The following is a 25,416-nucleotide window of genomic DNA, read 5'->3' as shown; positions in this document are numbered from 1 at the left end:
GGCTAATAGCACCAGAGGCTAAACATGCTGGTGTTTTAGCCCTAGTGGCTAACAGCGGCTGAAAGCATGGTGGCTAAAGAGCAAATGCCTAAAAGGCATGTTGGATTAAAGGCAAAGGCCTATAGAGCAAAAGCTAATAGCAAATGATGCTTCCTGAATCACAAGACTAAATAGTCATTCTGAATTACATTTACATGCATCATAACAGATGTTGGTTGACATGAAATGGATAACCCTTTTACATTGAACAATGAGAACACTGAGTGTACTTCAGACTAATGCTACTTAGTAATAATGTCCGGTACAGAGTAGTGTTGCACGGTGTACTGGTACCAAAACGTCTCATACGATACTACCAACATCAGTTAAAAAAATATATAGAATTTAGCCGTGACCCTGATGAGTCTTCTGTTCAGTTAAATTTGTACATTTGTTACATTGGAGCAGCGCGCAATGTTGATACAATTCATGGCCTGTTGTCATCGAGAGCACAGAATGGAGCAGGCATGCTCACAACAGTACCCGCAAAACACCAGTCCCAATGTCAACAGTGATGAGGCAACTCTGGGATGCTTGCCTTCTAGGCAGAGTTCCTCTGTCCAGTGTCTGTGTTCTTTTGTCCATCTTAATCTCTTATTTTTATTGGCCAGTCTGAGAGATGGATTTTTCTTTGCAACTCTGCCTAGAAGGCCAGCATCCCGAAGTTACCTGTTGACGTTGAGGCTGGTGTTTTGCGGGTACTATTTAATGAAGCTGCCAGTTGAGGACTTGAGGTGTCTGTTTCTCATACTAGACACTTTAATGTACTTGTCCTCTTGTTCAGTTGTGCACTAGGGCCTCCCACTCCTCTTTCTATTCTGGTCAAAGACAGTTTGCACTGTTCTGTGAAGGGAGTAGTACACAGCGTTGTACGAGATCTTCAGTTTCTTGGCAATTTGTCGTATGGAATAGCCATCATTACTCAGAACAAGAATAGACTGAGGAGTTTCAGAAGAAAGTGCTTTTTTTTTCAGGCCATTTTGAGCCTGTAATCGAACTCACAAATGCTGATGCTCCAGATACTCAACTAGTCTAAGGCCAGTTTTATTGCTTATTTAATAAGAACAACAGTTTTCAGCTGTGCTATCATAATTGCAAAAGGGTTTTCTAATGATCAATTAGCCTTTTTAAAATGATAAACTTGGATTAGCTAACACAACGTGCCATTGGAACACAGGAGTGATGGTTGCTGATAATGGGCCTCTGTACGCCTATGTAGATATTCCATTAAAAATCAGCCGTTTCCAGCTACAATAGTAATTTACAACATTAACAATGTCTACACTCTGGTATTTTAATCTACACTCTGGTATTTTAATCTACACTCTGGTATTTTAATCTACACTCTGGTATTTTAATCTACACTCTGGTATTTTAATCTACACTCTGGTGTTTTTTCTTTCAAAAACAAAGACATTTCTAAGTGATCCCAAACTTTTGAGTGTGTATGTATGTAATAAGTGTGTGTACATACTCTGCATGTACAAAACACCTTCCTAATATTGAATTGCACCCCCTTTTGCCCTCAGAAAAGCCTCAATTTGTTGGTGTCGAAAGCGTTCCACAGGGACGCTGGCCCGTGTTGACTCCAATGCTTCCCACTTTTGTGTCAAGTTGATTGGATGACCCTTTGGGTGATGGACACAGGTAGATAGACACAGGGAATTGTTGAGCGTTCAAAAAAACAGCAGTGTTGCAGTTCTTGACACACTCAAACCAGTACTCCTGGCACCTACTACCATACCCTGTTCAAAGGCACTTAAATATTATGTCTTGCCCCCCCCCCCTTTCAGGTCAGCTGACAATACAGACATGGTGGTGTTGTCTGTTTTACTCGTTTTGTCTGACGTTTATTCATGCAGGAGTGGTCAGCTAAAAACTGGTTCTGTTTCCTTCTCAGCCGTCCTCGCCCTTCTCAGTGTCGGTATCACCAAGCCTTGTGGTCTCTGTACTTATGCTCTCTATTTACAGTTATGACGTCAGTGTACATATGCGGTTGATCCACTGTTTGAATACATTACGTAATCTACTCATGCTGCCTTCTGCTTTTCCTCATAGACATGCGACAATGATGATGAGGAAGTGGAAATTGCTATTGACAATGCAGCTTTTATGGATGAGTTCTTCTCTCAGGTGAGTGTTTTTGAAATGGGGTGTGTGTGTGTGTGTGTGTGTGTGTAACAATTTTTTTCACTCTGTTTCAGATCGAGGACATCAGGAACAGTATTGATAAAATTGATGAGAATGTCTCTGAAGTCAAGAAGCTCTACTCAGTCATACTGTCTGCCCCCACATCAGACCAGAGTAAAACATACTGCCTCTGCTACTCTCTATGAACCCCCCCCCCCATCTTTTCTACCTTTTGCCTGTTACTGTCAGTGTGTCTGTTTTCATTTGTGTTTTTTCCTCCAGAAACGCAGGATGACTTGGAGGCTGTCACCAACGACATCAAGAAGATGGCTAACAACGCCCGCAACAAACTCAAAAGTAAGACCCTCACACATGATACGAATCACAGACAGACTAAATGCTGATTGGTTAATTCGGGTATGGGTGAATACTGATTGGTGAATCATGTTGATTGGTTTTCAGCCATCGAGAGGAATCTGGAGTCTGAGGAAGAGGAGAGGATTTCAGCCGACATGCGGATACGCAAATCACAGGTCAGCTTCTGAAAATTCTCCCCTAACCCTTTACGTAACCCGGTGCCTAACCGTCAATGTTACCATAGAAATGAATAACTATTGGATTGTTAAAGCTTGTGGCCCTGTCTGTTTCATGTCCTCCCAGCATGCAGTGCTGTCCAGGAAGTTTGTAGACGTGATGACCAAGTACAACGAGGCCCAGCTGGACTTCAGGGAGAGGAGTAAAGGACGCATCCAGAGACAACTAGAGATCAGTGAGTTACCCACAGTCTTACACACTGTTTTATATGCACACAAGTGGACCATAACCTCATGTATGTACTAAAATGATCCTCTGTTTCTCAGCTGGTAAAGCTACGACAGACGAGGAGCTTGAAGAGATGTTAGAGGGTGGAAACTCGGCCGTTTTCACTTCAGGGGTAAGAAATTGTGTGTGTGTGTGTGTGTGTGCGCGAGTGCGTGTACTAAGGGTCTCCTTTCTTTAGATCATGGACTCTGGGATCTCGAAGCAGGCTCTCAGTGAGATCGAGGCGCGACACAAAGACATTGTGCGTCTGGAGAGCAGCATCAAAGAGCTACATGACATGTTTGTGGACATCGCCATGCTAGTGGAGAGCCAGGTACACTCCTCCTCTGTCTCAGCCATCTATTCAGTCATCCATCCATCATTATCTCAGATCTCTACCCTACATTTTAACCCCACTGTGTCTAACGTTTTCTCCTGTTCGCTCCCTCTTTGTCTGTCAACCGTGCTGTTTTTACCTTCTCTTTCCCAGTAACCTCTCACTTTCTCCTGGTCGTTCTCTGTTCCTTCCCCCGCTTCTTCTGCTGTGCTTTCCTTTCCCCATGTTTTGGGACAGAGTTCCCCTTGTTTCTGTGACCATCTCTCTCCCTCCCATAACTCATTCATCTTCAGTGCGAGTCTCCATTCTTAGTAAGAGTCACATTTAACGTAGCCACATTGGAATCGACACAACCCCATACTGTATAGTCACCACAGCTACATATACTCTATGTAACCACATGTATCTTGTTGGTTATCCTATGCTGTCTGAGGGGAAGTCGTGTGCGAGGTAAGCATCTTACCACTTCCTAACATATACCTCTTTGTTTTTTGTCTGATTCTCTCTGTTACCATGGAGTTGAATTGATACTCCTGCTTTCTTATTGTTTTTTATTTGTCTGTATACTCACTGTGTGTGTTTTGTTTGTTTCAGGGTGACATTGTAAACAATATAGAAGCTCAAGTGTGTAAAGCGCAGGACCACATAGCAGTGGCTAAGACTGAGACCAAAAAAGCCATCAGGTACCAGAGCAAAGCACGCAAGGTACTGCACTCCATCCAACACCCTGATATGAATCATCAAGTACACCCGTCTTACTAACTACCTTAACCTGAATCTACTGAGGTAACTGTCCCTGTTTCTAGGAAGCTTCTGTACAGTATGCAGCAATTTCTGAAGCACATCAACATTAGTAAACCACGTGCACTCTAAGGACCGTATACACTCCCCTCACACACTGTTGATCACACACACACCACCGTAAAACAATCTACGTTTGTCGTCTTTTCTGCTTTTCTCTGCACCCGTCTCTCTCTGTCACTTCCTCTGCACATCTCTTTCCTACAATGTCCTGCCCTCTGCCAGGGTGGAATGATTGAAAGGATTGAGAGCAACATGGACCAATCGGTGGGCTTCGTGGAGCGGGCGGTAGCTGACACTAAGAAAGCCGCCAAGTTTCAGCAGGAGGCCCGTCGTGTGAGTGGCAATAAAAAGGCCCAAGTCCCACCCCCTGGCCTTTCCTCCTGCTCCGTTGACCAGCATCTATTGGGCTGGCACCCTGGTACCCAACGATCCCCATCCCAAACCTTGAACCCTCCTTCTCCAGATCTGGACCAATACCCCTCAACAGAGGACACACACACACACACCTCTTTCTCCTTCTCTCTCTTCATTTTCCGCTTCCTTTCTAGTTTTATTTAACTAGTTAAGTCAGTTAAGAACAAATTCTTATTTACAATGACGGCCTACCCTGGCCAAACCCTAATGATGCTGGGCCAATTGTGCGCTTACCTATGGGACTCCTAATCACGGCCGGTTGTGTGATACAGCCTAGAATCGAGCCAGGGTCTGTAGTGACTCCTCTAGCACTGAGATGCAGTGCCTGAAATTGCTGCGCCACTCGGGACCCCTTGATTTGATGGTTGACTGTAGATTTGCGTGTTTTAGAGTGATTTATGGTCACTTTATGTAACATTTTGCTCTGAGTCATGCATGCATGTATGTTTTAGGATGTTTAAAAATGTTTAAAGAGATGTTTGTTGTTGCTTTGTCCTTTTCAATTGGTATTAAAGTTGTTGCCCACAATAAATGGTTTTCATAGCAGACACTTAATTGTTCCCCACAGAAAATGGTGATAATAGTGGCAGTTCTGGTTATCGTGCTGGCTATAGTGGCTCTGATTATTGGGTTGTCGGTGGGATTGAAGGAGAAATGAGACATGTGCGATTAAGAGTTGTGTAAAGGGTGAGTAAAGTTGGAGGGACTCTGGAGTGTTAGTGGGTGTAGTGGGATCTGGAACTTTGGCAACGTTTTACATTTTCCTTGCCTTCGGCTGTGTGTGTGTGTGTGTGTGGTGGTGGTAAAATGTGTATGTGTTCATGCTCCTTGGTCTGTTTATGGGGTGCGTTTGGAATATCTCTGGGTACTGCATGTCTTATCAGGAGTTCCTGCTAAGCATAACACAAGTGCTCTTGTTGCTTATGTTAAGGGCTGGGTCCATAGAAATTATATTATTTAGCTCTATGGCCTGGTCACTGATTGGCACGGTGTGTGTCCGTCTCAATGGTGTCTTTGGGCTGTGTGGGATTGTATATGTGGGTTTCAGTTTCTCATTGGGGTCTTTGGGCTGTGTAGTGTGTCCTGTTTGACTATACATGTGATGATGATTCACTGTGTTATGATGGGCGGGATCTTCATTTGCTGTCAATCACTGACCCGTATCGGACAATAAAAGCTCTGCATACTCTGCATCAAAGAGCCTCCATTGGTCAGAGTGACCTGATGATGGCTAACAGTGCATGATATTCCCGCCCATCATGTTAAGAGCTTCATTTCCCTCAGTACCTCTGTTTGTCTAACACCATCTCATTTGTTACCGTAAATACTGATGTATTTGTTCTCCCCTTTTTTTCTCCCCCTCTGTAGAAGACAATCATTATAGCAGTGGTCTGTGCTGTGCTCGCTGTCCTCATCCTCGCCATCATCCTATCACAGACAGTAGGGTAATAGAGGGACCACGCCCCCTAACCTCACCCTCTTCATTCATCTTCATCACTAAATCTTGCCCTCCTCGAGCTGTGAAGCCAAAGAGGGGGATGAAGACTTAACCTATCCCTTCCCTTGCCCTTGGACACTCCCCCTCTCTTACTGTAACTATAGAAAAAGGCCCAGCCAGTGGGACTTCCTAGTTGGAGCAGGCTGGTATTCCCTTTGGGGTGGCTGAGAGGATGAGCACCAGGTGGGAGAGAAACAAGGGGACCAAAGCTGAGACTGGTTATTAGCCCCTGATAAAGCTAAACAAAAAAAAATCTGAAGAAGTGGAAATCTTCACCCTCACACACAACTAAATGGACACCGTGCAACATTTCATTTAAATTCTCTGAACTGCTTTCTGTTTTTCCAATAATGTTAATAATTTGATTGATCTTGATCCGCACTTAAGGGAACCTGACACTCCTTTCCCCATTACAGAAACCTAATGACCCCCGCCACCACCCTTGCCTTGTTGTCTTGCCATTCTGAACCTCCAAGCTGAAAAGTAGCCTCCTCCAGCCCACAGAGGAATGGTGCATTGTTTAACTCCCCTATGATTCTTCTATTGAGGGACACGAGTGGATTTCACTTCAGTCTATGTGAAAGCAATGACTCTGTGCATGTTTGATGCCACTTGAATAGTTTTAAAAAATTCCTAAAGCACACCTTACCTCTGAGCGTTTGGGAGAGATCCTCATCGAACATCTGATTTGCTTCTTATGCCTTCCTTTACAATCTGTCCAATAAAATTCATTTCATGCACCCCACACCTCAGATGCGGTAGCCAATGACGAGGCTCTAAATGGGACATTGAGGGTCTGGAAATTTCAAGCTGAACATTTTAAATGTAATCTTCACTGTAGTATTATGATGGATTCCAGAGATTTTAATGAAGGAATAAAATATTTAGTTTTTTAATGGTTTGGTTGAGACTGCTTTGTTTTTCTATGTTTTGTGATTTATGCTGCTGAAATTTGCGCTGTGCAATACTGAGTTAGCAGAGGGAATCTTGTTTGACTAAGTGCATGTGTTTCTCTGAAGAAATGTGTATTGATGGTGATAGGTAATTATCAATCTGCTGTATTGTAATACAGCAAGTGGCGAATGAGATCTCTTACGGCAATGGCTGCACCTAGAGCAGGGATCATCAACTAGAATTAGCTGTGGGCTGTTTTTCTTGAGCGGATGGTCATGGAGCAGTAACATAATTTGTAGACTGCAAATGGAATGCAAGAAGCCCAAACAGGTTTTTTTCTCTGAACATTGGGGGCCAAATAAAATCACCCGCAGGCCAAATTTGGCCAGGGGGCTGCTAGTTGGGGAACCCTAACCTAGAGTCTGGGTTAAAGGTACTGTGAAGTCAAATTAAATTTGATTTGTCACATACACATGGTTAGCAGATGTTAATGCGAGTGTAGCGAAATGCTTGTGCTTCTAGTTCCGACAATGCAGTAATAACCAACGAGTAATCTAACCTAACAATTTCACAACAACTACCTTATACACACAAGTGTAAAGGAATGAAGAATATGTACATAAAAAATATATGAATGAGTGATGGTACAGAACGGCATAGGCAAGATGCAGTAGATGGTATCGGGTACAGTATATACATATGAAATGAGTCATGTAGGGTATGTAAACATATGAAGTGGCATTGTTTAAGGTGGCTAGTGATACATTTTTCATAAATTTTTACATTATTAAAGTGGCTGGAGTTGAGTCAGTATGTTGGCAGCAGCCACTCAATGTTAGTGGTGGCTGTTAAACAGTCTGATGGCCTTGAGATAGAAGCTGTTTTTCAGTCTCTCGGTCCCAGCTTTGATGCACCTGTACTGACCTCGCCTTCTGGATGATGGCGGGGTGAACAGGCAGTGGCTCGGGTGGCTGATCTTTATGGCCTTCCTGTGACATTGTTGGTGTAGGTGTCCTGGAAGGCAGGTAGTTTGCCCCCGGTGATGCGTTGTGCAGACCTCACTTCCCTCTGGAGAGCCTTACGGTTGTGGGCGGAGCAGTTGCCATACCAGGCGGTGATACAGCCTGACAGGATGCTCTCGATTGTGCATCTGTAGAAGTTTGTGAGTGCTTTTGGTGACAAGCTGAATTTTTTCAGCCTCCTGAGGTTGTAGAGGCGCTGCTGCGCCTTCTTCACCACGCTGTCTGTGGGTGGACCAATTCAGTTTGTCCGTGATGTGTACGCCGAGGAACTTAACTTACTACCCTCTACTGTCCCGTCGATGTGGATAGGGGGGTGCTCCCTCTGCTGTTTCCTGAAGTCCACAATCATCTCCTTTGTTTTGTTGAGTGTGAGGTTATTTTCCTGACACCACACTCCGAGGGCCCTCACCTCCTCCCTGTAGGCCGTCTCCTCGTTGTTGGTAATCAAGCCTACCATTGTAGTGTCGTCTGAAAACTTGATGATTGAGTTGGAGGCGTGCATGGCCATGCAGTTGTGGGTGAACAGGGAGTGCAGGAGAGGGCTCAGAACGCACCCTTGTGATGCCCCAGTGTTGAGGATCAGCGGGGTGGAGATGTTGTTACCTACCCTCACCACCTGAGGGCGGCCCGTCAGGAAGTCCAGTACCCAGTTTCACAAGGCGAGATCGAGACCCAGGGTCTTGAGCTTGATGATGAGTTTGGAGGGTACTATGGTGTTAAATGCTGAGTTGTAGTCGATGAACAGCATTCTCACATAGGTATTCCTCTTGTCCAGATGGGTTAGGGCAGTGTGGTTGCGATTGCGTCGTCTGTGGACCTATTGGGGGCGGTAAGCAAATTGTAGTGGGTCTAGGGTGTCAGGTAGGGTGGAGGTGATATGGTCCTTGACTAGTCTCTCAAAGCACTTCATGATGACGGAAGTGAGTGCTACGGGGCGGTAGTTGTTTAGCTCAGTTACCTTTGTTCCTGTACCCAAGAAACCTATGGTGGCCCTCTTGAAGCATGTGGGAACAGCAGACTGGGATAAGGATTGATTGAATATGTCCGTAAACACCAGCCAGCCAGCTGGTCTGCGCATGCTCTGAGGAAGCGGCTGGGGATGCCGTCTGGGCCTGCAGCCTTGCGAGGGTTAGCACGTTTAAATGCTTTACTCACGTCGGCTGCAGTAAAGGAGAGTCCGCAGGTTTTGGTAGCGGGCTGCGTCAGTGGCACTGTATTGTCCTCAAAGCGAGCAAAGAAGTTCTTTAGTCTGTCTGGGAGCAAGACATCCTGTTCCGCGACGGTGCTGGTTTTCTTTTTGTAATGCGTGATTGACTGTAGACCCTGCCACATACCTCTTGTGTCTGAGCCGTTGAATTGCGACTCTACTTTGTCTCTATACTGACGCTTAGCTGGTTTGATTGCCTTGCAGAGGGAATAGCTACACTGTTTGTATTCGGTCATGTTTCCGGTCACCTTGCTCTGATTAAAACCAGTGGTTTGCGCGAATGCTGCCATCAATCCACGGTTTCTGGTTTGGGAATGTTTTAATAGTTGCTGTGGGTACGACATGTCCGATGCACTTGCTAATAAACTCGCTCACCGACTCAGCGTATTCGTCAATGTTTGACGCAATGCGGAACATATCCCAGTCCACGTGATCGAAGCAATCAAGAGCAGGTATGTGTGTGTCTCTCTCTCTCTGTCTCACTCACTCTCTCTCACACACACACACACACACACACACACACACACACACACACACACACACACACACACACACAAAAACAGGCCATACTGACCCAGACACACACCCTCCCCCCTGCTCTCCCATGTTAGCATGGTCCTTCGTATGTCATCCTCCTATGGGTTACTGTCTCCTTCCATTGGAGTTTTGATGAGATGTTTACAGTCCTATCTACCTTGTTTTGCACAGAATGTCTATTACTGATGATAAAATTTCACATTTTCAAAATGAAACACTACCGGTCAAAAGTTTTAGAACACACTCATTCAAGGGTTTTACTTTATTTTTGTGTTGTAGAATAATAGTAAAGACATCTATTAACCAAAGAAGTGTTAAACAAATCAAAATATATTTTATATTTGAGAATCTTATAATAGCCAGCCTTTGCCTTGATGACAGCTTTGCACACTCTTGGCATTCTCTCAACCAGCTTCACCTGGAATGCTTTTCCAACAGTCTTGAAGGAGTTCCCACATATGCTGAGCACTTGTTGGCTGCTTTTCCTTCACTCTGTGGTCAGACTCATCCCAAACCATCTCAATTTGGTTGAGGTCGGGTGATTGTGGAGGTCTGGTCATCTGATACAGCACTCCATCACTCTCCTTCTTGGTAAAATATCCCTTACACAGCCTGGAGGTGTGTTGGGTCATTGTCCTGTTGAAAAACAAATTATAGTCCCGCTAAGCCCAAACCAGATGGGATGGTGTATTGCTGCAGAATGCTGTAATAGCCATGCTGGTTAAGTGTCCCTTGAATTCTAAATAAATCGCAGACCGTGTCACCAGCAAAGCACCCCCACACCATAACACCACCTCCGTGCTTAACGGTGGGAAATACACATGCGGAGATCATCCGTTCACCCACACCGCATCTCACAAAGACACAGCGATTGGAGCCAAAAATCTCCAACTTGGACTACAGACCAAAGGACAAATTTCCACCAGTCTAATGTCCATTGCTTGTGTTTCTTGGCCCAAGCAAGTCTCTTCTTATTAGTATCCTTTAGCAGTGGTTTCTTTGCAGCAATTTGACCATGAAGGCCTGATTCACACAGTCTTCTCTGAACAGTTGATGTTGAGATGTCTGTTAATTGAACTCGGTGAAGCATTTATTTGGGCTGCAATTTCTGAGGCTTGTAACTCTAATGAACTTATCCTCTGCAGCAGAGGTAACTCTATGTCTTCCATTCCTGTGGCGGTCCTCATGAGAGCCAGTTTAATCATAGTGCTTGATGGTTTTTGCGACTGCACTTGAAGAAACTTTCAAAGTTCTAGAAATGTTCCACATTGACTGACCTTTATGTGTTAGTAATGATGGACTGTCATTTCTCTTTGCTTATTTTAGAAAATGGGGGGTATACAGAAGGTACCAAGTATGGCTACCTTCTGTATACCCCCCTAACTTGTCACAACACAACTGATTGGCTCAAACGCATTAAGGAAAGAAATTCCACAAATGAACTTTTAAGAAGGCACACCTGTTAATTGAAATGCATTCCAGGTGACTACCTCGTGAAGCTGGTTGAGAGAATGCCAAGAGTGCGCAAATCTGTCATCAAGGCAAAGTGTGGCTATTTGAAGAATCTCAAATATAAAATATATTTGTTTAACACTTTTTTTGGTTACTACATGATTCCATAAGTGTTATTTCACAGTTTTGATGTCTTCACTATTATTCTAAAATGTAGAAAATAGTAAAAATAAAGATAAACCCTTGAATGAGTAGGTGTTCTCAAACTTTTGACCGGTAGCTTATACTGTAGGTTGTACATAACAAATTTAAATACTTGAAGTGTTTTTGATTAAGTCCAATAGGGACCAGCAATCCGTTCTGTTATATTTTAACTGTGCTATGATGGGTTCCTATCCTCTTTTTTTTTGTTTCTCACTTCTTTTGCTCTGTTGGTTTTTTTAATCTACAGAAGAAGATGATGATCACATTGTGCTGTGCCATTATCGGGATCGTTGGGTTTTCCTATTTGTATAGTTTCTTCTCATAGAGGTTTACAACAGGTAAAGGACACACATGGTTATCCATCTAGCATCATTTAGATTATGGTCCACATGACTATCAATGGAAAACTCTGTTTCCACTTTTTTTTCATTATATTTCCTTTCCCTTGCTTTCAGATGAATAGAAGAATGGCCTGCGTTTCCCATAGAACCTTTTTGACTGGTGTCCGTTTCTTCCTTATTACTCGAAATCAAAAAATAAATGTAAAAATAACCTTTACTTAACTCCGCCTCCCATGCGCCCTGACCTGGTTCTCTCTGTCCTCTTGCTGTAGTAAAATGTCTTATTGTTATTTAAATGTGTATTTATTTAGCTCACTGTTTCAATTTCTCATTCAGATGACATGGGGTCAGTGTGATATTCCATCCTAGGACTCAAATGAAAATCCCGTAGACCTATGAACTGAGATTTTCGCCCCTGGCCATGACAGTAGGACGTTGTAGGAGTATCATCTGTATGCAACATATGTTGGGGGTATATTTGGTTAAAGGTATCAATGAAATATGTGCATAATAAAATATAGATTATATTATATTTTAGCACAAAATTCCAAGTTTTAAATACAGTTATAGCCGTGATTCATGGTCAAAATCCTTAATTTCTCCTGGCATGTCTTTTATTGAATGTGTATTTGTTTCGTAAGGTTGTATGTTGTCAGTCATACAATTTTTCACGGTATGCTGTGTCATGTATTGTGCTGAATTGTTAGTGATGGTATTTTCGGTGATGAGGGGTTTCAGTCAGTGTGGTTGTGGGTCAGCCTAGTAAAATCTGTTACGTAATAAAATATTGTGTGTGCATCGTATTAGTGCGCCTCTTGTCTTTGTCTTTGATTCTTTCTTTGTACTCATCTGAAATAATATGGATTTTTTTCCGTTGGCAGGTGCTATTCAGACGAGTTGAATGGGACAACTATTGTCCCCTTGTCCTTGAATCTATCGGTCTTTACTGGGAGTCTTCAGTCTCAATAAAGTCCGAGTCCGATATGATTGGTTTATGTACGTAAATTGTTCCCCATACTGGTCTGATGATAGGCTCTCTTGTTGACCCAATTTGGACACTCCAGCGAATAGATGTTTTGCCTACGTCAAGTGGTCTCTACGGCCATAGGTTTACACACCACGTAGTCTCCTCCTGCTTCACTGAATTACATAACGTTTGCCCAATTACAACATTCGTATGTTGATTTATCAATTTACTATTGGAGGTCAGTGTAAATTGGAGGCGGATCGTTCTCGATCGGGAAGGGGTGTGCGTGTGAGGGGATTCGATCAATTTGTCCCGGGCGTCAGGGTAGACGTGTTTTGAATGGATGAACGCTGATTCCATTCGTTTTGGAACCGGGCATGAGCCAGGAGCCCCGTTCAAAATCGTCTCAAAACAAACGTCACGTAATTAGGACGTGGAGTAATGAGTAGGATTGATTTAGATAAACACGCTTTATCTTCTTTCCCAAACAACATTCTAACATATATTTAATGGAAAGGAGATGTGGTATGTTTCTGAACGAAGCACCATGCTGCCTGGTTGACAACATGACCGAGCAGCTCAGATTACTGTTCGAGTTGAGTTGCGCTCCTCCCTTCACCGCTTTTGCCCGTTGACGTCACCGGCCATAGACCGGTGCCCAGCCGCTCAGATTAATAGAATCCGCCCTGTGTGTTTTGTGCTCAGATGAAAATGGCGTCCCGAAGCGATCGCTTTAACTTATCGCACAATAACACGGATAACAAATTACACAGCTAAAATTATATAAAATGGATACCAACTTCAAGGATAACCCATAAAAGCAGTTCTACAGGACAACGTATAGACCACAACAACCCCAGGAGTTATTTCAGTGGTACAGTGAAAATAATAGCATTTTCCCAATAGTAAGCTAGATAATGTAAGTTACATGGCTAGCTAACGGTAGCTAGCTAGCGGGCTAATGTTCCGTGAATGAAGTCGCTAGTTATTGTACATATTTTAAAGAAATGCCCCACATAAATGTAGCCTAACATGGCTATTGCGTTCGTACAGGAGACAACCAGACACACATGTATTCGCGACAGTTAGCTAGTTAACGTTAGCCAGCAACGTTCTGGCAGCTAAGATTCACTAGCTAGCCAGCCAGCTAACAACAGCGTCTGCTGCAAGTCGGTCAGTTTCTGTACCATAAGCCAAGCACAACCATCGAACTCACTGGTTTTGTTGCAAATAAAATTCGAATTTGTTGCTAAATATTTTTTGCTGTTTTAGGTAAAAGAATAACGTTAGTTGGCTTTCAACGTTATCGGTTGTTCCTAGGGTTAGGTAGGTTAGTGCTTTGGGCCAGTTACCTAAAGTTTGCTGGATCGAATCCCTGAGCTGACAAGGTAAACATATGTCGTTCTGCCCTTGAACAAGGCAGTTAACCCACTGGTCCCCAGTAGGCCGTCATTGTAAATAAGAATTTGTTTTTAACTGACTTGCCTAGTGAAATACAAAAACCCTAGCTAGCCTATATTAGCAATGTAGCCAAATGAACGTTAATAGCTGATAACCAGCTAGTTAGGAGTTACGCTATTCATCGATAATTTTGTCGCCAACTATAGAACTATATCATTATTGGTCCTATATCCAAGTGCCAGAACTCTTACCGGTATTTTATCTTCATATTCCTAAACCTGTCTCATTGCATACCTAGGTTATGGAAGACCAAAACCCTCGTTACAGCAAGCGCTTGGTAAGTAGTTAACGTTCGTTTTACCAGATATGTTTAGGCATACTTACTTAACCAATATACTTCTGGAGTTGGCCAAGTTGCACTATTTTGCAAGTGTACAATAAGAAAATGATAGTTTCCTTAATCAAAACCACATTTGCATCGTTAACTAGCTCAATCAATAGATAGTGATGCTTATTTGTTGGCATGACGAAATACTGAATGTGTGTCAGTAGGTTCAAGTTCATTAGTGTTGTCCTACTTGAAAATGCTTACTCGTGTACCTTACATTACGTTTAACTTTTTTGTCCTCGTGCAGTGACTAATTTAGAGCAGAGGACATCATTCAGTAAAATGTATTTTATAAATCCTTTTTACATCCGCAGTTGTCACAAAGTGCTTATCCAGATGCCCAGCATAAAACCCCAAGGGCCAAGGACATGTATTCAATTGTGACAACCCACAGACACAGCTATCCTTTGTAGTACCATTAGGCCATTCTAAGGGGTGTGATTTTGTTTTATCTGCTGTCATTAAAAACAATCCATAGAATTATAGATAATGGAATGTTGTCTTGTGTCTTTCAAACTGTGGTTAAATCAATATATGAGAATGGATCAGTCCAGCTGAGTAGGAAACAGCATGCTTGGTGTTTTGAGTAGAGATATGGTTGGGGGGGGGGGGGTGAATGGGGTTGTTGTGCTGGACCCATCTGTCAAGCCAAACTATGAGAGCATAGGGGGAATGGGGTCGTAGTAGGATAAGCCCCTCCTGTGATGCGCACACAGACCATTAAGTGACCGAATGACTCATCTGCAAATCTTTCTGTTATGAATCTATATAGGGCTGGGTGATATGGGCAAAACATTTCACAATGTTACATATTTTTTTTATGTTTTTGAATAATAAAAGTTCAAAATTTGCTTCGAGTTGTGCATGACCCAACTTAGGTTGGCAACACATACATTGTAAGTGATTTCAATGGGGCTTTCACCATTCTGATTGGGTTATGCTGTTCAATCAAACTTCAACCAAAAGTTGATCTCATTTGAGTTAATTTCCACACTGCCATGTTGGGCTGCATGATATGGGCAAAAAATGAGGCCTTATTTTTAACCAAATATTGCAATTGCTGTTTAAATCAAAACACTTGGGTGAACTGTTGAAATCATGGAACTAGAAGGATTATTCTAATTCTATAGTTAGAATGTAATAGTGGGCACTTCGAATACAGTGTTTGACAAATGAAAAAGCCAGGGAGGCGTTTGTATGATTAAGAATTATAATACTATCAGGATCTCTATGGAGGTGTAATTGTGACAGGGTAGGAACCAAAGTGTTTACCAGAGGGGTGGCACCCTATAATCTTTGGCTACATTAAATGTTTTCTCTTCACTTATTCGTATAAGATTTAGAAGATACTGTTGTACAAACAACATGCTGATATAGGCCTACACCAGCACTGGTATTGGGGTGTATTAGCTAGCTAGCTATGTTTGCTCTGACTGACTAAATTTATTAGCTAGCTAACACATTTTATTTTAGTCACAACTTGCTAAGAAAAGGTCAACTAGCTGCATGGAGACAGAAAGATACACAAACTAATAGTGTAATTATAGAACCTTTGTGGATTTATATTAAGTACAGAGTGGAAAGCAGCATCGACGTTGTCATATCAGGGATTTTATATTTTTAAATAATATCATCTTTGAGAAATGAACAATCAGCTAAATAAAAGCTAAGAAAGTCGGGGAGAATCAAAACTTTCCAAAACAATTAATTTAGCAGTATTTTTGTTATTATGTTTTAACAAAATAACATCTGCTGTCATTAAAAACAATCCATAGAATTATAGATAATAATGGAATGTTGTCTCGTTTGAACAATGTTTGAACAAAATAATGTTTGAACATTATAACACAGCAAAATAACACAGCATTAGCCATGGCCACATGCATAGAATTCCTTTAAATTAGCTTAAAAACTGCTAAGTTCTCTCAGCTTCAATGACATATTTACAATTGCAGAATATTAGCTTAAAAACTGCAAGATTTTCTCTCAGCTCTATGGCAAAATGTGTAGAATACAGGAAATTTGCTTTCAAACTGAAACAATTTCTCTGTTACATGGAGAAATTTGTAGAATTTAAGGACATTTGCATAAGTATTAAAAATGTCTCTACACCGCCAACATGGGGACCTCTAAAATTGTCTCTAAAGTCCAGCTGGACTGATTGGACCCATTGCTCGCCCACCACCTAAGCCCCTTTTTGATCCAGAAAAAACCCTGCATATTGTTGCATCTGCTGCATTGACCATGCAGACCGAAGAGTGAACGGTCAAAAAACTGCAAGATTTTACATATGCTTGGTCTCAGGAGAAAACTCATTCAAAATGATACAACAAGTTGAGTTTCTGCCTTGTGTCACTAGCGTACAGGGACGCGGCGGCGCTACCAGGATGACGGGATCTCGGACGATGAGATTGAGGGGAAGAGGACGTTTGACCTGGATGAGAAGCTGCAGAGTGACAGGTTCAACTCTTACCTGGTTAAACACATGGATGGAAAAGGTCAGGTCAAACCACGCTGTAATATCCCTAAGAGGCATTAACCATGTTTCTCTTATGTTGTGATGATCTTGATCTGGAAAAATGTTGTTTTTTTTATCTGGCAAAAAATCATGTCCCTAATTATGGTGTATTCTATTTTTTTGATTACTCTTGGTGTGCCTACCCTGCATTGTCTATAACGTGTTTCTCTGTAGACTTCACATTCGAGTACATCCAGAGGGAGGGGCTGAGAGACCCTATCGTCTTTGAGAAAAAAGACGGCCTCGGCTTAGAGTAGGTCACGCTTCTTTCTAATTATCTAACTGACCTTCCTCACTGCATATCTGTGCCTGGATAGAAATATAACAGTTGGTTCACTCTGATTTTCCAGATGTATTTAATAACCTCTCTCTTTCGCTCTCTCACGCCCTCTCGCTCTCATTCTTTCAGGATGCCAGACTCCGATTTCAGTGTGAGTGATGTCAAGCTGTTTGTAGGTAAGGTCCAAACTATGAACACTATGCACTCAGTTGCTGATTTCAACTGATTTAACAGTGCTGCAGCCTCTGTGAACAATATTCCCTGCCCCTTGCCTGTCTCCCTCTCTCATAGGCAGTCGGAGGATGGTTGACGTTATGGATGTGACCACTCAGAAGGGCATCGAGATGTCCATGGCCCAATGGCGGCGGTACTACGAGACCCCGCCCTCGGAGCGAGATAAGCTCTATAACGTCATCAGCCTGGAGTTCAGTCACACCAAGCTGGAGAACCTGGTGAAACGACCCGCCTCGGTAAGACACACACGCAAACCAGAAAACCTTGTCAGACACCTCAGCTTGGAAGATATACACACATAACACCAAACTATCACATGGCAAGCTTGGGAGTCTGACCATTGTAAACTCTGGGCTATCACTTCCACAGAGCCCTGGACAGTCAGTGATGTATGTCTTTACTGACCTTTTCTCCCCAGGTGGATTTGATAGACTGGGTGGACAACATGTGGCCAAGGCACCTAAAGGAGAGACAGAGAGACTCAACCAACTCCATAATAGAAATGCAGTATCCCAAAGTGCAGAAGTGAGTCCCGTGCCTTTACATGGCCTTCCTTCCTCTTGTACTCAACCACACTGATTAATTCTACCCCATGCAGTGTTTGTGGGTGGAAGCATGAGTTGATTGAATATAATATCTTTATTACATTGTTTCAGTGCTGGTTGATGTTGGATGTAAAGATGTATTTTCTTCCCTCTATCTCTCTCTTTCAGGTACTGTCTGATGAGTGTTCAGGGCTGCTTCACAGACTTCCACGTTGACTTTGGCGGTACGTCGGTCTGGTACCACATCCTGCGGGGGGGAAAGGTGAGACAACACCCAGGAGAAGTAGAGCCTTGATGTGTCACATTTGAATCACCACAGAATTTAATAGAACATAATTTATCCCTGACCAAGATGGCTGCCATTATCAGCACATTCTAGAGTTATGAATGTTTAAGACATATGCCAATTTAGTATTTTATTGTATCTCTGTCTATCTCACTCTTCAACCCTGACCTCTGACCTCCTGTAGGTGTTTTGGCTTATCCCGCCCACACCCCAGAACTTGGAGCTGTATGAGAACTGGGTGTTGTCAGGGAAACAGGGAGACATTTTCCTCGGGGACAAGGCCCAGGACTGTCAGAGGATAGAACTGAAGCAGGGATACACCTTCATGATCCCCTCCGGTATGTACACACACACTGAGACGTACCCTCAGACACACCCGGACACGTACCCTCAGACACACCCGGACACAGACATTCCAACACAAACATAATCTAACCTCCCCAACTGTCTAGGCTGGATCCATGCTGTGTACACCCCCGAGGACACACTGGTGTTTGGAGGAAACTTCCTCCACAGCTTCAACATCCCCATGCAGCTCAACATCTACAACATTGAGGACCGCACACGAGTGAGTACTGTACCCTACTGCACACTGTAACACTACCGTACTACTGTACCGTATGGTAACGCACTACTGTATTGCAGATCCATGAGTTTGGATGAGTACTACTTGAATAGGGGGAAAAGGAATTGTTGACTTCCAATATCTCATGTGTACTGCTGTCCTTGTCCCCTCTTCAGGTCCCGGCTAAGTTCCGATACCCCTTCTACTATGAGATGTGCTGGTACGTGTTGGAAAGATACCTCTACTGCCTGACCAACACCTCCCACCTCACCCCCGACTTCCAGAAGCACTCACTTGGTGTTGGTGAGTACACCATCTGTTTCCCCTCCTTATCTTTTCTCTCAATATTAATTCCTGTGAGTTTATCCTTCTGTCAGGTCTGACCCGTGAAGACTCTGAGAACAAACTCAACGGCCACGTGAAAAATGGCACAGAGGAAAAGAAAGAGGGAGACAATGATAAGGAAGAAAAGGAGGAAAGTGAGACCAAGGTCAAAATGGAAGAGTCTGATGACGATTCCTTCCCCCTTCCTGGTGCCACTAAGCCGGGGGTGAGAGTAAACCTGACTCCCCTGGAGCTGGAGGGGCTGTGGAACCTGCTGGGGAAGCTGGAGGAGCTGCCGACCCACAAAAAGTGTGTCCCCGCAGGCATCCGTAATGCCCCCGCCCTGCTCCATGACATACGGGTGGGTACAATACACCCGTCTAGAATATATTAATAATATATTATTTAGCAGTTGCTTTCATCTATAGCCACTTTCAGTAGTGCATGCATACATTGTATGCTTAGCCCCAGCAGGAATCAAACCCATGATCCTGAGGTTGCAAGAGCCATGCGTTACCAACTGAGCTACACAGGATGTGTCTATGGCTGCACTAGCTATTTACATCAGTCTATTGCTACGTTTCAATATCCACACTAGCATACAACTTCCCGTGCATGGCCAATAGCTTCATTCTAAATGGTATGCTACTGTAGATTTTGGAATGGTACCTATTAGTATCCAGCTGTCTGCATCCATTTGTAATCTGCTCAGTCAAGTCTTGCATGTTTTTTTATTTAACTAGGCAAGTCGGTTAAGAATAAATTCTGATTTTACAATGACGGCCTACCCCGGCCAAACTCTCCCCTAACCCGGACGACACTGGGCCAAATGTGCGCCATCCTATGGGACTCCCGATCATGGCTGGTTGTGATACAGTGAGACATGATCCTGACATGGCTAATGTTCTGCTGTTTTCAGGCTCTTCTGGAGGAACACTGCAACGATGACCCCAAGCTGTCTTACACCGGAAAGCCCATTGTCAAGTGGCCCAAGAGGGTAAGCCAGAGAGCACATGCCTCTCATACACACATTCAAATATCCACCTAACATACAGGTGTCATACATTTAGTCACCAGAGTCAAGGTCTCAACAACACAGAGACAGACTAACTTTCCAGTCTCCTCTCCCCCCTCCACAGCCCTCGTGGTACCAGCCCCCTCCCCCCTCAGTGGTATACCGTCCTCGTCTCGCCATGCCCCACAAGGCCGTGGTCCCGCGCCCTGCCAAGCCCACCTCTATCTCGGCTCTGAGACGGAGGCGCGTGCGCTGCAAACACTGTGCAGCCTGCCAGAGGAAGGAGTGCGGCGAATGCAACTTCTGCAAAGATATGAGGAGGTTCGGAGGACCCGGGCGTATGAAGAAGGGCTGCATGATGAGGCAGTGTCTCGCTGTGAGTAGCCAGTGCAGTATCTTCCTACTCAGAGAGAGGTGTGTGTAGTATATTGACCCTGGTCTCTCCCCGTCTCCAGCCTGGCCTGCCTAACTCAGCGGTGTGTGCTCTGTGTGGAGCGGGCCAGGGGAAACAGGAGTGTTCAGACGAAAGCCCCTCCACAACCCTCATGGAATGCTCCAACTGTGCTCAGATCGCCCACCCCGACTGCATCAAGGTGACCAGGCCTTGCACTAGCAGATACATGTATAGCAACATACTTCCATTACACATTTTCTTAACAATGTATGTATCCCACAAAACTCAAATGGCCCTTACTGATGTGATGATTTGAGGTTTTATGGCTGTATATAATAGTCCTCTGTGTGTACGGCAGGTGTTATAACTGTTGTTAATTCTCTCTCAGGTTCCTGGGGAGGGCAGGATCAACAAGGACCTGCCCAGCTGCTGGGAGTGTCCCAAATGTTACCAGGGCAAAGAAGGCTCCTCATCGGAGGTACCCCAACTCTTACTCTTCCTCTCCATTTCTCGGTCTGTGTCTCTCTCTCTCTTCCTCTATGTCCCTATAAGACAATACCCATCTACTCTATTGATACCCGTTTAGTGATCACTCTCCCTCTCGGTCTCAGTCGTCCAGCAGTGAGGACAGCACGGCGTCTACAGGTTCTCTCTCTACGTCAAATCATGCCCACCGAGAGGGGATAGGAGATGGGGAGGCAGGCAGTGGGGTGAGGAAGGGACGACGTGGCAGACCCCCCCTGACATCCTCTCTGTCCCAGCGGAGAGCGCCCCCTCCCTCTCAGAGGCTGTTACTGCAGCAACAACAAAACAGGAAGAGAGCCGGAGCGCTGGAGCTACGACTCAGGAAGAGGGTGAGGGGGGGGGGGTTGCTAGAGTGCTTTTTGGTTAGAGGTCTGTGTTAAAGCTCTACATCTATTGTACAATCATTCCTCACCACAAAGTAATCTCTTAAATCTCTTCCTACTCTTTGTTGCAGATCAAACTGGAGCGCAGCAAAATCTTACAATCGGTAAGCACATGCAGTCCTATTATAAAGCACAGTAATTCTCCAAACCAGTGCATGATTATTCAAACCAAAGCACTGTGTAATCCATTTACCCATTATCCTCTACAGAAGCAGACGTTGTCTCTGGAGCGTTCTCCTAAGCTCCTGTGCTCCCAGGGTCTAGCCCACCTCCAGAGAGGGGTGTCCTCTCGCCTCCGCTCCCCTGTTGGCAGACTGTCCCGGGGCCGTGGGTCCTTCAGAGGCTCCCCTTTCCGGTCCCCTACAGGGGCTCGCCTCCAGCCCCACCAACCCTCCCTCAGCCTGGCCCCTGCAGGCAGGGGTGAGGGGAACAGGGAGCGAGGGAGTGGGAGAGGAGTACGGCTCAGAGGAGGAGCAGCAGGGAGAGGAAGAAGAGGACAGAGACACGGAGGAGCAGAGGAAGAGAGTGATAGCAGCAGTAGTAGCAGCAGCAGCAGCACCAGCAGCAGTAGTAGTAGTAGTAGTAGTGGTAGTGATGAGGAGAGGGAGAACGGCGTGCGGGCCAGACGGAACAAAGAGAACCGACCACAGAGACGAGGAAGAGGAGCAGCCAAAGAAGATGAGGAAGAGGAACAGAGTGAGGAGTCCAACCAAAACGGAGAAGAAGAGATGGATGAAGACGGGGGGGAAGGAGGACAGGCACAGACGGAGCCACCAGTCCTCGTAGTGTCAGACCTTAGCGACGAGCTCATGAAGGGCTCGTATCTCACAGTAACCCTACAGCCGTCGAGGGCCAAACGTGATCCGGGGGCCATTGTCCCAAAACTGGAGGCTGCAGTCGCCCCCCGCCCTGCCCCTCCCGGCCAGAGTTGCATCCAACGCAAGAACCTGGCCCGACCACCCCTCAGGAACCACGCCCCAGACCCTTACACTGCACCCTCGCACTCAGACACACACACCCGGGGCAGCAGCACACACACACGGGGCTCCCATCCAGACGAGAGGAGAATGAGGCCAGGCAGACCAGAGAGAACAGACAACAGCGCTTCCTCCTCCTCTCCTGTTCCTCCTCTACGCCTCCCTCTGTCGGCTTTACAGGATGGGGGGAGGGAAGTGGCGAATGGAGGGAGCGAGCCGGGCTGTGAGAGGGAGGTGTGGGTATCTGTCTTCCGTTACCTGACTCGTGCCGAGCTCTGTGTCTGCATGGCCGTCTGCAAGAACTGGCACAAATGGTAAGAGACAAAAACTATTTAGAATGCATTTTATACACACACACACTATGAACGTGTCTGCATGCACAAGAGTGTATAGGAGCTCGATAACCAATTAAAACGTGTGTGTGTGTGTTCTCGTGTAGGAGCTTGGATAAGAGGCTGTGGATGCGGGTCGATCTGAGCGTGTCTAAATCCATCAGTCCTCAAGCTCTGTCAGGTATCATCAAACGCCAACCAGTCACCCTGGACCTCTCCTGGACCTCCATCTCCAAGAAACAACTCACCTGGCTCATCAACCGCCTGCCTGGTACACACAATACACACACACACAGTCATGCCACCAAACATGTCCTCACACACTTGGACAACTACTCACTCTGGAGATGTAACTTATTCTCTCTCCGACTCAGGGTTGAAGGATCTCATGTTGTCTGGCTGTTCCTGGTCTTCAATTTCGGCTCTTAGCTCGCCCGGTTGCCCCCTCCTGCGCACGCTGGACCTTCGATGGGCCGACGGGATCAAAGATGGACAGATCAGGGACCTGCTCAACCCACCAGGTGAGACAACACATCCTGCCCCTTTCCTCCACCGTTTTCTGTTTTGAGTTAAATACTGTTTGGATAAATCCCTTGTCATACCAAATGAATTAGCTGCGTCCCGCTGGAGTCCACAGCAGACAGATATTTTTTTTTGTTTTTCCGCTTCCACCGCCTTCCTCCTGTCACCTCTCTTTCTCCTCTGCCTCTCCCCCCTCTTCTTGCCCTAATTACTGTTTACCCCTACCCCATCTCTCTCTAGGTTGTGATAACCGCAGTCAGCTGAGGAACATGCAGTCTTTCCGTCTGGCGGGGCTGGAGATCAGTGACTCTACTCTGAGGCTGGTGATCAGACACATGCCCCTGCTGACCCGTCTGGACCTGTCCCACTGTGGAGGCCTCACTGACCAGTCCATCAACCTGCTCACTGCTGTGGGCTCCTCCACACGCAACACACTCACCGAGCTCAACCTGGGGGGTAAGACTTTAACTCACGCATACACAGCCATAGCTGAGACTTGGAGCAGTGTGCACACACACGATTGTGACTAGTACTTGATATTGAGTTGTTGTTAGTGTTGAGCCCCGGTCTCTCTATCTCCCAGGCTGCAGTAAGCTGACAGACTCGTGTCTGCGGTACCTCCGCCGGCTTTCCTGCCTCTCCCTGCTGGACCTGCGGGAATGCAAGAGTGTGTCCCGCAAAGCCTGCGAGGCCTTCATCTCTGAGCTGTCTGTCAACACTCTCTACTGCCTATCTGAAGACAAACTGATCCAGAGGATATCCTAGAGCCCGCCTCCTCTGTCTGGGACAGGGGATACAGGGAGAGGTTGGGGACATCTGTGTGACAAGAGAAAAGACTGTAGGACAGGGAGGCTTAAAAGCACCTGCTGCCTCTGAAGGGAGCAGGAATGGAAAGCACTTAGTTACTGCGCACTTAGTGGGAGCAGGATTTCTTTCCAGTTGCGTGTGTGTGTGTGTGTGTGTGTGTGTGTGTGTGTATATATATATATATATTTTTTTTACTAAACCAGACAAGAGACTCAGGAGTTTGAGTTTAGGCGCTTACGCTGCATGATTTAGTGGGAGTGGGAAGTGGACTCCATGATATGTGGAGGGGAGAGGTTAGACGGGTTCTTGTGAGGGTGGCAGGAGATTGTGGGGTGGGTCAGTCATCCCAGATTGGGTTATTCTCTTCACCCTGGGAGTTCTAAGGCTGTCTTTAACCAAAGGTGTTGGCTGTGGACTAACTAACTCCTCCAAGAGTACTCTGGTCAGGTCGCCCCACCCTGAGACAGAGGGGCGCAGACAAGGGATTCGGGGAAGGTGCGAGGGCAATCGACATGGTGACCAGACCACTCCAAAATAAGGACGGGGTATGAATGAAATGGGGTGGAAGGGGCGGAGACAGGGTAAATGGCGCGATCTCAAACAACCGTTAGAATTCAGGTGCTATCACTCCCAAAACTCCCTGTTTTGTACAAATATCAATCTATGACAACCGTCTCTATTCTAGGAAATACCCTTCAGCCTACTTTGATGCATTTTCTGTTTCCCATGGATAAAATGTGAGTTCCCTTTACAGTTTATTTTTACTTGATAAGACTCAGTGTATAAATGTAAAATTTGCTGTCATTATTCTGTCCTGTTACCCTTCGGTCTAGTGCTTCTGAGGGATCCTTCTTTCCTTCCCACCTTGCCACATCTAAAAAATAATATAAATATATACTTTTGTGTAAATGTGTTTCCCTCTTTTAGATGACAAAAAAAAATCCTGTAGCATTGTAATTATTTTCAGAAGCTTTTTCACTTAATTTGTTATTAAATAAATTAAAAAGAGAAAATGAAAGGTTAACTGTTCCAGATGTATGTGTTTTTTGGGTTGTTTGACTGCTGAGATTGTGAGAACGGGACCACAAATGTGCACTCTGCAGAACCTAATTTCACAATTGGTTCATTGATAAAGAATACTTGAGTAATATGGTACTCGGCTTCTTGTCTTAGCCCAGTGTTTTACAAATCTGATCATTGGGATCTTATCTACAGGTTGTGCAGGCTTTTGTTACGGTGTCAGGTGATTCGCTGTGTACATGTAATACCTATT

At 44.9% G+C, this 25,416-nt stretch overlaps 2 protein-coding genes across 6 annotated transcripts in view; both read left to right on the top strand.

Annotated features, from left to right (window-relative positions):
• LOC139366284 (syntaxin 3b) overlaps nucleotides 1-12,486 on the top strand; it is a 25,338-nt gene extending 12,852 nt beyond the window's left edge. The window contains exons 2-11 of one of the 4 annotated variants that reach the window (XM_071103588.1): nucleotides 2,098-2,172; nucleotides 2,244-2,343; nucleotides 2,452-2,526; nucleotides 2,632-2,702; nucleotides 2,830-2,938; nucleotides 3,030-3,103; nucleotides 3,170-3,304; nucleotides 4,334-4,444; nucleotides 11,587-11,677; nucleotides 11,795-12,486. In XM_071103588.1, the coding sequence (XP_070959689.1) occupies nucleotides 2,098-2,172; nucleotides 2,244-2,343; nucleotides 2,452-2,526; nucleotides 2,632-2,702; nucleotides 2,830-2,938; nucleotides 3,030-3,103; nucleotides 3,170-3,304; nucleotides 4,334-4,444; nucleotides 11,587-11,664 (828 nt within the window). In that variant the 3' untranslated portion in view covers nucleotides 11,665-11,677; nucleotides 11,795-12,486. Of the gene's footprint in view, nucleotides 1-2,097; nucleotides 2,173-2,243; nucleotides 2,344-2,451; nucleotides 2,527-2,631; nucleotides 2,703-2,829; nucleotides 2,939-3,029; nucleotides 3,104-3,169; nucleotides 3,305-3,901; nucleotides 4,154-4,333; nucleotides 4,445-5,093; nucleotides 5,213-5,893; nucleotides 6,920-11,586; nucleotides 11,678-11,794 lie in introns of those variants that run through there. The other 3 variants (XM_071103586.1, XM_071103587.1, XM_071103589.1) reach the window with 3 other exon arrangements.
• Nucleotides 12,487-13,336: 850 nt separating this feature from the next.
• On the top strand, nucleotides 13,337-25,167 carry LOC139366282 (lysine (K)-specific demethylase 2Ab). Of its 2 annotated transcripts, none has more exons than XM_071103582.1 (23): nucleotides 13,337-13,521; nucleotides 14,347-14,385; nucleotides 16,796-16,934; nucleotides 17,129-17,207; nucleotides 17,364-17,410; nucleotides 17,526-17,704; nucleotides 17,887-17,993; nucleotides 18,182-18,275; nucleotides 18,484-18,637; nucleotides 18,752-18,867; nucleotides 19,041-19,167; nucleotides 19,242-19,549; nucleotides 20,108-20,185; nucleotides 20,328-20,579; nucleotides 20,659-20,796; nucleotides 20,986-21,075; nucleotides 21,209-21,451; nucleotides 21,577-21,609; nucleotides 21,715-22,796; nucleotides 22,922-23,085; nucleotides 23,189-23,335; nucleotides 23,577-23,792; nucleotides 23,920-25,167. In XM_071103582.1, the coding sequence occupies exons 2-23, from the start codon at nucleotides 14,350-14,352 to the stop codon at nucleotides 24,099-24,101; spliced, it is 4,011 nt and encodes a 1,336-aa protein (XP_070959683.1). In that variant the 5' UTR covers nucleotides 13,337-13,521; nucleotides 14,347-14,349; the 3' UTR covers nucleotides 24,102-25,167. The 2 variants fall into 2 exon arrangements, with proteins under 2 accessions (XP_070959683.1, XP_070959684.1); XM_071103583.1 differs by lacking the exon at nucleotides 13,337-13,521 and adding an exon at nucleotides 13,925-14,035.
• The last annotated feature ends 249 nt before the right edge of the window (nucleotides 25,168-25,416 follow it).

The sequence above is a fragment of the Oncorhynchus clarkii genome, chromosome 14 (assembly GCF_045791955.1).
Source record: "Oncorhynchus clarkii lewisi isolate Uvic-CL-2024 chromosome 14, UVic_Ocla_1.0, whole genome shotgun sequence".
Taxonomy (NCBI): Eukaryota; Metazoa; Chordata; class Actinopteri; order Salmoniformes; family Salmonidae; genus Oncorhynchus; species Oncorhynchus clarkii.
This window is presented reverse-complemented; position numbering and strand designations above follow the sequence as displayed.

What these genes read in the sequence shown, in the direction of transcription:
- LOC139366282 (XM_071103582.1), top strand. Translation starts at nt 14,350, where the DNA reads ATGGAAGACCAAAACCCTCGTTACAGCAAGCGCTTG. An exon ending in TGGTGAAACGACCCGCCTCG is followed by an intron (nt 17,705 to 17,886) that starts GTAAGACACACA and finishes TTTTCTCCCCAG; the next exon opens with GTGGATTTGATAGACTGGGT. An exon ending in GCTCATCAACCGCCTGCCTG is followed by an intron (nt 23,086 to 23,188) that starts GTACACACAATA and finishes TCTCCGACTCAG; the next exon opens with GGTTGAAGGATCTCATGTTG.